We start from the raw sequence: 14,434 nt of genomic DNA on the forward strand, positions 1-14,434 counted from the left end.
CCTAATAAAGCTCTCTGTAACTAAGTAGTTGTGGCCGTGGCTCGGTGACCTTTCTGCTGGTAACCCGTGCCGCCACCAGCGCCATTTATCATCTTTTCAGTCCTCAGTAGCTCTTCAGACTCTTAAGGAAAACCCAATGGGGGAAAAAGTTTTACCTATGTAATTTTTTTCGTTTGTGACCTACATACTCATTTTTCTCCTTTTTTCAATAAAACTATGTTTTGTTTAAAAAAAAAAAGTTACAAGATGTAAAGAACTCCAGGTACTAGGCCACAAACAAGAATACTTTGGAGGTCAGTACTGATGGGTAAACTGTTCCGTGACAATGTAGAGCTTAAGTGTCAAGGCCAAATATTTTCTTCAAGGCTTCTTAGCCAAGAATGGATTTTGCTTTTGCTTTTACATTTTCTTTTCTGAGTCTCAACTGTTTAGCCCTATACGCAGGGCTTGCCTGGAACTAGCTTTACAGGCCAGGCTTGCCTTGAACTCAGAACGATTCACCTGACTCTCCCTCAGTGCTAGGATTAAAAGTGTGTGCCACTATGCCTAGCTGATTTAAAAAAAAAAAAAATTTGAAGTGAATGGAAAACAAAATAATTTCATGACACGTGAAAATCACATGCAATCAGATTTTGATGCTAATAAATTTTTATTGAAAAACAGCTGTACTCATCCATTACAAATTGCTTATGGCTGTTTTCAAACCAAAAAGCTGTGTAGTTGTTAACAGAAATTGACTGTCCACAGTTCAAATCATTTACATCTTGCCCTCTATTGAATAGCCTCCAATTTCTCTAGGAACTGTGGCTCAGAATTTGCTGGGATTTAAATCTTAGGAACATCCTGGGATAATATTTTATGATCTTTATTATTATTTTTTTTGCATTTTCCATAAAATGTGTAATGTGTGGAAGGAGACACAGTTCATAAATGCAAAAAAAAAAAGACCAGCTATATTAGCTTAAAATTGAGTCTCTTAATTTTTTTTTGAGCCAGAAGAAATTGATTTCACATGAAAATAAATATTATGGAGATAACTATTTGAAACATGATTGCATTATTTAAGAAGTTACAAGCTTATAGCATGGAAACATTGATAAAAATAGGCACCAGAGAAGAAATTTACACAATTGGCCAATATGTACTGAATCTATTCTGTGTTGAATCAACACATGGCTAGTTTCTACTTTGGTCAGTATTATATAATGCAGAGGGTTTTAACTAAATAGTTCATTAATTAAAGTGAGAAACAACATTTCTGTTTGCAAACCCAACTGAGTTGAAAGGTACATCTATCAAACTGCTGTAAAACACAGAAATTGGTTTAATGTTTCAAATACATTCCCAACAGGGAATATGGACCAAATAGAAAAATTTTTTAAACTTAAAAATCTTTAATAAGCTATTAAAAATAACTGAAGATCTTTTCTAGTATTTTACAATGTTATAAAAGCAAGAATTATAAACATTGACATTTCAAATACAATTTTACAAATTTTACATTATTTACAAATTCTCTATACTAAAAGCTGTTAAAAATAAGCTTTCTTTAAAGATCAATTTTAACTTGATATTCAAGTGTTTCTTAAGAGAATACAAAGTAATGTCACCAACTATCATGGCTGGAAAAGAACAACAAAAGCAAGTTTGGGCCAAGAATTGGTAACAGCGTGAATTCAGACTTTTATAAGCAATTTTCAGTTTACCTAAAAGTACTTTTCTTAAACACATTTTGGATTTTAACAACCAATGGTGGGCCTTGTCAAGCCACTGAGTTTATCAGTTTACTAAGTTTTAAAGTAATTATTACAAAACTTACTCATTTAGAGATATTATAAAGACAACTAACTTTGTAGCTGTCAATTCTCTGGAGTAGGCATTATGAAACTATTCTAAAGCCCAATTAGTTTATTGGCCTGTTACAAATTAAAATCATAACTAATAAGGCAATTCAATTAATAATGAAAAGTCCTTTCAATATAAACTTGACTCCATGGTGGTAGTGGAGATCAAATTACTATTTTTTAAGAGAAAAAATGAATAACATTTCATCAAGATTAAACCTTCATATAAAGGCAGAAATTTAACTTAAGCATTGACAATCCTTGCAATCTTTAAGTAGTGAAAGCAGCAGTTACAGTGACAGTCCCAGTAAGGAAGCCCAATGTTAATTACACCACTGGTTATTAGCAGCACAAAGTAAATCAAACCAAAGGGAAGACCTTTCACATTTCATACAAAGCTAGAAAACAATTTAACAAGATAGAATATACTGCAGTATTTTTATGTTTAACTTACATGACCGAAATATTTTTTAGTACATATTATAAGGGCTAATTTATGTTAAGTAGATATTCTGAAAAGTTCTAGGAACAAATTATGTTGAGATTTTAATTTAAAAAATGTTGATCATTAAGGCAAATGCTTTCCAGATGATAGCATAATAAATCCATGGGTATTTTTAAGACACTTGAAGGATCACACATACTAGACTATCACAGAAGTCAAAAGTATGTGGGTACAGCCATTTTTTGGTTACCCACTAGAAAGTGCTCTGCAAGAAGCAAATATTGCTTTTCCCAGACAAACTAAATTTCTTAATTAGCAAAATGCACCAACCTACATATGAATACAGGTTAGCATAATACTTACACATCTACTAGCCAAATAACAGGAGACATGGTGTTTGCTCAACTGTTATAGACAGCAAAGGAATTATATACTCCCTTTCTTACTTTTCAAGGTATGCCAAGACCACTCAAAGGAAATTTCCAAAATATTTAGTAAACTGAAATATGTAAGGTTAACCTGGTTAATAATTTTCAAAATACCAGTTTTTGTTTGATATGTCATTAGGTTTGGTCAGTTTGACTATTTTAATGGCCGGCTCATTTATCTTACAATGCATACCAAGGTTTGTATCTTTGTTTAGAAGGCAGCATGAATCAAGATGACCACTATGTAATGGATCCCTCAACTTGCTCAGTCTGAGATAGTGAATTACTACAATGGCCACTGCTCTCTGGGAAACGGAGCTTGGGTCTTTGATGATATTTCAATCTGTATGTATCAGTCATGCAACTATCAACCGAAAAGTAGGTAGTTAATGAAACTGCTTCATTTGGGCACACAGAACTAGAGTATGGATCTGGTTGGCAAGGTGCATCAACTACTGCTTTTGAGTCTGCCTGAAAATCACTAGTTGCAGAACTGGATGGATAGTTGTTGGCAGCATGCTGCTTCACTTGAATTGTTTCTTTATCTCTTTCGTGGATCATGTGCTCACTCCCTTCTAAACTTGGTCCTGATGCGGTATTCAAACTGTGTTTTGGAAGACTGGAGGGATTAGCTTTGAACACCTCTGTAAGTCTGGCATGAGGTACAAATTCAGCTCTCTCTAATTGTGGCACACTGGTTGTCGAATATTTCTTTGGCGGCAAAGGGGGTGGTGAGCTGTGGCAGTGAAGTTTTGGCATCTGACAACTACCAGTGTTGCAGGCTGACTGAAGTGTATGTTCTCTGGACAGAGAGTTCTCAGAGTTACACTGTTCGGTGATGTTTTGTTGTGGCCCAAATACAAGGGGTCCGGTTTCTGGCTTTAGCTGAGCAGTTCTCCCGTGTGAAGACAATGGAGATGGCGAGACGGTTTCATTACTGTCGACTCTCTTTCCAGGCACAGAACTATCATCAATGGGAAATGGCAAGCCTGTTGTTCCTTCACAATTTTCTACATTATGCCATTCAGAAAACTTGGTCCCATCAGATTTTTCCACTTTCTGTTCATTTGTCTGATAGATGTGCTCTCTTGCAATATGGTCCTTAAATGTTTGTGGGCTGGCTAAAGGAAACAACTTGTCATTGGTTTCACCGATATGTGACCTGAAATTCGAAAATAAATAAAAAATAAATCCAAATAGCCACATAGGGAACCTAAGTATTTGTCTTGTAGTTTGATTTTCCCAATTTATGGTCTATAGTTTTACGACACAGCAGTAGAAATGGGGACTATTTTATAGCCATTAACATTTTAAGTTTCTCTGATCCTGGATCTACATGCCAGAATAGTATATATATGACTACCAGAAACATCTGTTACTTTAAGAATCCATTATCTTCCTCTTTGTATGACAGGGTTGTGGAAAGAGGCTGAACCCAGGGTCTGTAGATGCTAACCACTCACTCGACCATACCACTATATAACCAATCCCCAAATCACATTCCTAATAATTAGAAATGTGATCTTAACTCATTTCAAATTAAAAACACTGAAATTACATTTACTTATGATAAAATATAACATACAATTTAAGGGAACTGTTACAATCAAACAATCCAATACTTTAAAACAGTTCCTACCAACATTACAATGCTTACAGGCAGCAGAAGTAGAGACACTTAGATTCTGATATATAATGTAGAGACAGTATACTAATCTTAATCTAATCAAGACTACCTTGAGGTGATCAGTGATTTTAAGGTAAAGAGAAACAAAATTATTTTCTCCTATTGTAAAGCTGTTTTTCTTTTATGAATTATTTGGAATTGAAACAACAGAATGGCATGGCTCCATAGCTACAACTATGACGAAATCTCAGTTCCACTGCTTTGCATATGCCAATTTATCTAGACTGCAAATTTTGTTTCTTTTGTAAATACAGTAGTGACCCCCTTTATTCAAGGTTTTAGTTATCCAAGGTCAACTGCAATGTAAATTATTAAATGAAAAATTCCTGAAGTCATCAATGCAGTTTTAAATTGTGCAAAACTCTGGGTAGCGTGCCACTTAGGATTTGAGCCATCCTTTGTGCAGTCTGCCCATGCTGTTTCTTAGTGCTACCTACTGCTTTATAACGATGAGACCCATTACTGTTGTGTCCTATCCAGTGTGTGTGCTCACCTAATCCTGGCCCCGAGGTGCAAGCATAGTGACCAACACCAGCTCTGAGATAACAAAGGAAGCGCTTTCTTTAAGTTCTAGACTTAGGGGAAATTGGAGACTAGGCAGAAGGTCTAATATCTACAATAAGAACCCAAGACCATGAAGAAGGAAAATGAAAGCTGGTTTTGTTTACACCTCAAACTGAAAAATGCCAGTGTTATAGGGTAAACAACTGCTTAGTGGAGATAGAAAAGGCATTAAGCATCTCTAGGTAAGTACAAGAAAAAGCTAAGGACATTGGTACTATCTATGTATTAAAATAATTAAGTATTGTACCCAATGGTTTGTAGGCATTCTACCTTAGGTCTACATGCTATTAAATAATACTGATAAAATAAGCATTGTAATGCTTTCAGATTAGAAATACACATGTATGCCCTTCTGCCAGAGTTTTAATTATACACGAAGTTAGGAACTGAAATTTTCTTATTTCTCAATATCTATGGTTACCTTTTTATCAAATGGCTTTTTATTTGCAGATGTGATTCTGGGTGGAGCTCATGACGTTTATCACCTGCTTCCAAGTCCTGGGTTTTTTTCCTAAAGCCTGGGGTATGAGTGGGGGGAACATAAAATTGTTTAAATGATCTTATAGACTCTATCCCATTCATGTTTACATTTATGTAAACTATCTAAAATATGCAATTCTTTTGCCAAGTAAGGAACAAAAAGTGCATTCTTCAGGACAACTGAAAATAAGACACCACCACCCCCGACACACACAATTTTTCTGTCTGTTTAATGAATTCTCTTATGCAAGACTACTTGTTCTTAGTATGTCAGCAATTCCTGAGCATTGTTATTCTTGGTCATTGTATTTCCACACTGCATGACCTTTACTAAGAAAATGTTGATAGGGAAAAATCCTGCATCTGAAGACACTGTAACGTTAAGCAGGCCTATTACCATTTACAACTGCTGCCTTTATGTGATGAGGTAAGAATCCATTTTACTTAGCTCATAGGAATGTTTAGGGACATCAGTTGAGTTAAAATGGTGGGATGGTATTAAAATAGCACAGAGGACAAACTCCTTTCTATCAAGGTATGTACATTAATCTTACTATATTATCATCTTCATGTAGAAACAGACTTTGCAAGGCTACATAACTTGCTCCAGATTGTATAGGTAGCAAATGCAAAACCAGATCTGTATAATTAAGCCTGTGCTTTTTCCTTTCCAGTGCTGGGGATAGAATTGAGGGCCTTCTACACACTAGGCAAGCACTCTCCTACTGAGCTATACCCAGGCTCATGTCCACACTCTTAACCATGATTCATATTTTGTCCTGTGTGACTTAACTTACCATCAATTCTAACAACGTCTCAAGTTGTTTGAATGTTAAAGGTGTATAAAAAATAACTTTATAATCTGATTTGTTATTTTGAAGTAACACTGTAAATTTCAAATTTCAAATTCCTATTTTACTTTTTAAAAACTATTTAGTACCTGGAAGCCAATATTGTACCATGTAAACGATAAGCTCTACCTTCCTCAACTTCCTTCTAAACATTGGTTCTTGTAAGACTGTCCAATAGACAGTCTTTAACATATTAATGTTCAGAGTAAAGCACCTGGGTATCTTTCTACATTAGATTACTTTAAAATAGCTCTAATAAAAATAACTTTCACCTCTATTCGACTGCATGCTAAAAATTAGGTTTGTGATGACAGAGACTGGGACATCTGCATTTTTATAGCAGTTTACCTAAGAACATCCTGGTTTCTGATACAAATAGCAGTTTACCTAAGAACATCCTGGTTCCTGATACAAACATTTCATGAACTTGAGAATTTGAACAGCAAGAGACTTTTCTTTTGCTAAGCACAGGAGATCTCAGGCAGACAGGAAAATGTCAATAAAACCACAAGGACAAAATTATAACCAAAACACAGAAGTAACTTTGGAATTTATTTAGTAAACTGTTTTGTGAATTCCCTAACGTCAATAGCTGAAACTTGTGCTCATAGTAATCGTGTAGTTCAGTTGTGATTCTTAAAAAAAAAAAATTCAATGAAGCACTGGAGACTGGCTCAGAAGGTGACTCCCTTGACCCCAAGTCTGAGGACATGACTTTCATCCCTGGGACCTATGTGGCAGAAGGAGAGAACTACCTCCCTCTGTAAGTGTTCTGTGATCTCCACATGTGGGCGGTGGCCAGGATGTGCGCGTGCATGGGCAAGCACACGTGCATGCAGACACAGCACACACACACAAAATGTAAATAACAAAAATTTTCAATGCAATAGTAAAGTTTATTGTACAAATTTAATTTACATATTTTTATTGTCCATAGTTTAATTATGAGAAAATTGGATGTATAATGGCAGCATAGCCAAGTATGATAGTTATTTTTAAGAAAAATAATTTCTAGGATTGTGTTTTGGGTTATCTGATCTTATCATGGAATCATTTTTATCTGATGACAAACTGTGGTACTGAGATTTGAGTTTTGGCAGAAATAGTCCCGAATGAAAAAAATGAACCTGTCACTTTAAGAAAAGTAACTGCAGGGCTGAGATACCCCAGTCAGAAAAGCGCTGGCTTTTCAAGCATAAGGACCTCAGTGTGCCAGGCTCAGTGGCACATGCTCGCTCGTAGTCCACTGCAGAGGCAGGCACAGGCGCACTTCTGCAGTCACTGGCCAGCCTGCCTGTGAGAACTCCAGGTCAGTGACAGACCCTGTCTTAAAAAACAAGGTTGACAGCACCTGAGGAATGACACCTGAGACTGTCCTCTAACCTCCACACACAAGTGGGTACATGTATGTATGTATGTACATATGTACACACACACACACACACACACACACACACACACAATGTTGGTGATGTTGTCAGTGGTAAAATTTAAGCTTTTAGATAAAATTTTGGAAAATGTTTATCTATCATGATCTTCTTTGTAACTTCCTAATACTCATACTCATGGTGATATTAATAAATAGTTATAGGATAAAAAGTATCAACAGATTAAAGATTTGAGTAACTTAGCAAAGCAGGTTTTTTCCCCCAAAATGATTATGTAGATGTACATTATCATGCTTAAATAAAATACCCCTTTAAAGTTTCAGTATCAGTGATTTTAATGAATGGTGTATAAAGTGTAACCCACTCTGGTTTCACATTTTATATTGCAAATATCCTTCAAGAAACTACCACTGAGGTATATAGGTCAGAGGAGAATGATGGCTATTTCTAGAACAAACAAAATCTGACATTTTTCAACTTCTTATCTTTGTGAAGCTAGATTTTCTCTTCTTTCTGAGACAGGGTTTCTCTGTGTAGCCTTGGCTGTCCTGGAACTCACTCTGTAGACTGGGCTGGTCTCAAACTCACAGAGATCCACCTGCCTCTGCCTCCCGAGTGCTGGGATTAGAGGCATGTGCTATCACTGCCCGGCTGGATTTTTTTAAATATATTTTTTAAAGGTTTATTTATTATGTATACAGTGTTCTGTCTGCATGTATGCCCGCACATCAGAAGAGGGTACCAGATCTCATTACAGATGGTTGTGAGCCACCATGTGGTTGCTGGGAATTGAACTCAGAACCTTTGGAAGAGCAGCCAATGCTCCAGCCCAGATTTTTTTAATACATGAAGAGACCACTAATATAACAACAGTCTGAGTGCAAATAATGCATCCAGGCATTACAACCACTCATTCCTTTCACTATTCTTTTGTTTTTGGAAGCACTCTTTTAAAATCAGAAGTTCCCCCACACCATTATCTATGTCTGCCTTTATTCATCTTCCTGAAGCTGGATCTTCTGCCTCCAAGAAGTCTTGTTTATATTAGCATGTACTAGATTTTTCTCTAAGTGAGTATTTCTATTAGCATAGGAAACATTGATATAATCCTCAGAAACAAAATCCTGTTGCAGATCAGTCCTTTTTTAGCACTATAAAGATGTTCCGAAACACACCATTTGCCACATTCCCTGTCCTAGTTGATTGACAATAGTTTCTCTTTTAAAGATGCCAGCCATTAACTCTTCTGTAAAACAATCCCCTTTCCCACTGAGGGGATGGGCGGTGAAGTTAGGAAACTTAACCAATGCCAGAGGTTGACAGGAGAAGCCTTGTTAGTGGGAAGCCAATGCTCCTCTCACTCCCTGTGAGCTCGAATTTGCATGCACCACTAATATCTCAGCCCCCAATCACCTCTCATGCTGACGAGACTGAGACATCAGTTTAAGCACCACATAACATGATCATTTTATTTATTTGTTTGTGTGTGTGTGTGTGTGTGTATATATATATATATATATATATATATATATATATATATTGCAGCTTAGGCAGGCCTAGAACTCATGATCTCCCTGCCCTTGCCTCCTCAACACATCCCACCAGTATATGCCACACAACAATATTCTTAAACAGGGTAATACCACAGCAAATACCCAAATACCTAGAATTACAATTCACTGTACAACTGAAAATTCTCATTTTCTTTTGGACTTTAGTTGACATTTCATCACCCATTTATCTGTTCCCCTTCATTCCCCAGATTCTAATTTATCTGTACATCAGAATATGAATTGAAGGCTACGAAGAAAGCAAAAGAAAACTAAAACTTAAGTTTACAAATCATTGAATTGCTTTAACTTAGGTGACCTTCTAATCCCTAAATAGAACTTCTTGGTACATTATAAAACAAACAAACCTGATCATTCTCAATTCAGCTGGAAAGTACAGTGGATTAAGATAAATGCTATTCTAAAAGAGATCAATTTTTATGATCAGAAAGTTTAATTCTGGAAGTGACTGAAAGCTGTGGATTAGCATGACTTAATCATTTCACACTGATTAAAATTCATTTCACTTTGGGCCCAGTAAATACAAATATTATTTGTAAATATGTAATAAACATTTAAAAGAAAAAAATTAATTACTTAAAAGAAACAATTCTCTCCTTGTACTAATTCTTCACACACTAAGCAGCAGGAGGCAGCAGAGGGCTTAAAATCATATCTGAAAATTAAATATCACTGTGGCAGGCATTCAAGCCAGTGGTTTGAGATCAGAATTCCAACGAACTTAAAAATAGATGTGCTATTTCTCTCTGCTGCTGACACAGACATCCACATGTCTTTATAGGGAGTTTTGACTCCAAGTTCTTCATAAATCTGACAGTCCATTTTTAACACCCACCACAGAAGAAACCTCAGTACTAAGGCAAGAGGCTCTTAACTAATGTTAACAATATTCCAGAAATTGACATATATGCTTTGTCAGAAAAGATGGTTCATGTTTAGAACAGGTTCATGGAAAAATACCCTCAAATAAGCCAAGACAGTACAATCTTGACTCAATGTAGTGAGATTTAAAAACACAATGGTAACTACTCTAGTTCTCAACTTACACACTTATTTCAACTTATAGTTACAAATGGTAAGCATTCAGAACAGGAATCTAAACACACTGACTTATTAAACTCAAGCATGTTGTTAAAAGGAAAATGCAAACTCCCTGTATCATGCCAGAAGAAAAGAGCCATCTTCTGCTATGGGACAGGAGAAAAACCAAATTAATTAAGGGACTATTCTACTACTAATCTCAACTCTTTGATTCTATTCTGATTCTTTAAATTTTTTTAAAGTATGAATTTTATATCAAAATTTACAAGATTAATATATATATACATTTTAGACTTTGTTAAGATATGAATGGTCATATAGAGTACTAACTAATTCTAGAAAAAAAGACTTCAATTAGCTGCATATATATGTCTTTGTGTTCGAGTCTCTTATGAGTTTTCTGCAGGAAATCACGGCCAGGCCTAACATCAACTGAAGTCTCCAGGAAGAAGATGGGGCCCCACAACAACAACAATTCCACATGGACAATAATAATATCACTAAGCTGACAAACATCATCTACAGATCAGCTTTGGACTACAAAGTGCTCAGAGCAATTTTGAGAGGGCTAGCTGAGATGATCCAGTTTCAAAGCTGAAACAGTTATTCTTGAAGAGTAACTAAACTCACACCTCTCAATAGTAGACTGGCATTTAATAGAAGGATATGGAGAAGAATGGGATGCTGAGATGAAGCCACACATACACACAGTCAAGAAGAATGGACAGCTGAATTAAAAAAACATCAACAATTTTCAGAATTTAAAATCCTGAATCATGACATGACACTAGTGGAATTCAGGTGTTTCTGGTACATGGACTGCTCTCACCCAATGTGAGGTCGAACTATTGACCTTGTGTACATCCTACTTCACAAATGAGTCTGTCAGATACGCTAAGCCTATAGGCTGAAGATGATGCCCCAACACTGTGGAGAAACCTCAGTGACTGTCCAGGCAGCTGGCTGTTTCTGTCAACTCACATTTTTTTTTTTTTTTGGAAGCTGCTTGCATGCACTTCCTGTTTTTATTTTTTATTAGGTAATATTATTTCCTTCTTGGGTCTCTGAAGGAGTTGAAGATTAGTTAGTTATAGTTGAAGATTAATTAGGATAGAAAGTGAATTAGGTACATTTTGGACTTACCAAAATAAGATAGATAATGGAATTATTTTCTCTGAATTTGTCAAATACAAATGGACTAAACATTGTTTAGGTATTTATTACTTGTATATATGGTATATAGTTATAGTTATTGTACTTTTTTTTTTAAGATTTATTTATTTATTATGTATACAGTATTCTGCTTGCATGTATCCCTTCGGGCCAGAAGAGGGCACCAGATCTCATTACAGATGGTTGTGAGCCACCATATGGTTGCTGGGAATTGAACTCAGGACCTCTGGAAGATCAGTCAGTGCTCTTAACCTCTGAGCCATCTCTCCAGCCCCCAGTTATTGTACTTTTGTATATAGTTTTCTTATGTTAGTTATAAACTTTTTCCTTTTTTCTTTTTATTAAAATAGAAAAGGGGAAATATGGTGATATTTTAATTGTACTGAAATGTGATTTTATTTTAACGTTAATAAATAAAGTTGCCATCTGCAAGTAAAATGTAATTAAATATTTCAGAAGGATCATGAAATTTTTAACTTTCTAAAAATATTTCTACCATATACTAAAAAGATATTGAGATAATTTAGTATATAGCAATCTGTGCTATATGATGCCTAAATTTTATGTGATGTTATAAACTAAAATGGTAGAAGTCAATAACTTCCTTTTTCATTGGGATTACATTTTAAAGAAAAACAAATTTGTTATTTTGTTATAAATGAATTCCAACACTATAAGTTTAGTTTTTAAAAATGCACAGATTATATTTCAAAAATGTTCAGAAAAGATTAAAAACTAAAAGTGGCACAAAGAATATACAAATGCCCCTCACATAATCTAATATTACCATTTTACCACCCCTTTAAACACCTGAAAGTAAGTTACATACATCATTGTCTTTGACTTCTAAACACCTCAATGCTATCTCTGTCCCACCACCATTTCTGCCATTCTTTGTCACATGACTAATGACTTACTGTAAAACCAAGCTGGTACTTTTTAAGTTCTGTTTGTGTTTGTTCTTAAAGCTCTCCCTCTCTCTGGTTCCTCTCTGTAGGCCCTCTCCTGTTTTCTTTTACACTTTCTCAGCAACTGAGACTCAGCCATTCGGCAGCTCTCCTTCCAGAGGCTTTGACTCCCACTATTTCTCTTGCTCAGCTCCTTTGCTTTTTTTGTCCTCTTGCTCTGCAGTTTCCAATTTTCCTGATTTGTCCAAGCATAAGGCATTCAATTCCATATGTGATGGTTTACAAAGCACATATTTTCCTGATTTCTAGACTTAGTTCTTCACGGAACAACAAAACGTGTTTACCAAGGTGATGAGCTCAACAAATTAAAAATTAACATAGTATCCCTTCCTTCATTCCCCACTTCTTATTTCCCATTTTAGTAAATGGTGTATCCAGTTACGGTAGGCCCAAACATGGCTTCCTTCCCTTTTTCATTATTTCTGCCTACCCACTTAACTGAGTCATCCTTCTGGACACTGGTACTGCCTTAGTTCATGATCATACATTTGTCTTTTAGGTTAAGGCAAAATTCAAATCATTTTCTCAGTGCTTGAAATTCACCCTCTTCACTGATGCCAAAGACCACAAAGCTGCAACCTGCTTTAGGTCCTGTTAATTCCTCTTGCAGTCATCTCGGGACTTCCACATCTCTATCACTCTAGCCTTGCATATGCCCAATTTCTTACATTCTTCATGTATGATCATTTCTTCTGACAGCATACTCTTTAAATGTATTTCTTTTTATTGTATTGGAAAGAATTTGATCCCACTAGGAATTTAGAAGAGAGGCTAAAAATTTCAAATGTCACTATGGCAACTTCTGGAATATCCTTGTACTTACAGCAGAACTTATCATATGGAGAACAGGCTACATAGAATCTCTAGTAATAAAAAGCTGATGTCCTTTACTGGTCTTAATAGGCACCCACAACATGTGGCAGATATTCACAGACACACACAGGAACACATAAAAACAGATTTAAAGAACAAGAAAATTTTAAAAAGTGAACTACCACAGGATTTGGCAATTGCCCTCTGGATATGCACTAAAAATTGATCGTGAGGATGTTCACAGTAACTGTGTACAATAGGCAAAAGGTAACAACAACTCAGACGTTCCATCAACAGATGAATGAATAAGCCTTAAGAAAATGAAGCTCTTGGGCAGCAACAGAATGCCATCATGCATGGGGAAGGCCCAGGAGGCCTCAGTCCTACACAAAGAACTACAGGAAACTAAGGAATGCTGAGAGCAAGAGAAACAGTCTTCCCCATGGAAGAGCACACCAACTGGTTATCCAGTACCAAACAGTCAGCCCTGAAAACATACAAATAACATTGTGGACTCAGCAGATTGCATTTAAGTGCTTAGGAATATGTATGTATATACACATATGTTTGTAATAACTTAATGAAAAAGAGAGTCCACGAATTTGAAAAAGAGCAAGGAGGGACACGTGAGGGCTTGGAGGGAGGAGAGGGAAATGAGAAATGATGCATTGATATTATTATCTCAAAAAATAAAAGAAAGGCAATGAAGTTCCCATGTGTGTTACAACATGGATAATCTTTAGGGTCATTATGAATAAAATAACCCAGATACAAAAAGATAAATACGAGCCTAAAAACAACTACACGAGGCACCAAGGAAAGGCAGGGCTGGTGAGCAAACACACACAACCAAAATGCTGGCAGCCGCTTAGTTTCCTGAGGGGAGAGGGAAGAGCTGTGTGGGTGGGAAGCTTTGGTCCTGATGAGAGCAGTCTGGGAGATGGAGCTGGGGTACTTAATGACACAGGAAACTAATCAGAACGATGTCTTGTTATGTGTTCTTTACTGAAATAAAAAAGTAGTGGGGCACACTCACACACTCATATTAAATGTGTAAACTCACTGCAAACAATGAAGTCTTCCTCCTCAAAATCTCTATGACCTTGTGTTTTCATAACCACCAGGAAGCAAGGAGCACTGACTGAACTTGCAGTTATTGTTCATTTCACTGACTTCTGCTG

General features: G+C 36.1%; 1 protein-coding gene across 4 annotated transcripts in view; it reads right to left on the bottom strand.

Moving 5' to 3' along the window:
* Nucleotides 1-630: 630 nt before the first annotated feature.
* The window catches only part of Usp53 (ubiquitin specific peptidase 53), a 62,208-nt gene continuing 48,404 nt past the window's right edge, over nt 631-14,434 (bottom strand). For all 4 annotated transcript variants that reach the window (XM_042279826.2, XM_076574910.1, XM_006991875.4 and 1 more), the window contains exons 15-16: nt 5,390-5,486; nt 631-3,879 (exon numbers count right to left, since the gene is read on the bottom strand). In XM_042279826.2, coding sequence (XP_042135760.1) covers nt 2,958-3,879; nt 5,390-5,486 — 1,019 coding nt within the window. In that variant the 3' untranslated portion in view covers nt 631-2,957. The remainder of the gene's footprint in view (nt 3,880-5,389; nt 5,487-14,434) is intronic.

This window comes from Peromyscus maniculatus, chromosome 6 (genome assembly GCF_049852395.1).
Source record: "Peromyscus maniculatus bairdii isolate BWxNUB_F1_BW_parent chromosome 6, HU_Pman_BW_mat_3.1, whole genome shotgun sequence".
In the NCBI taxonomy this organism is placed as follows: Eukaryota; Metazoa; Chordata; class Mammalia; order Rodentia; family Cricetidae; genus Peromyscus; species Peromyscus maniculatus.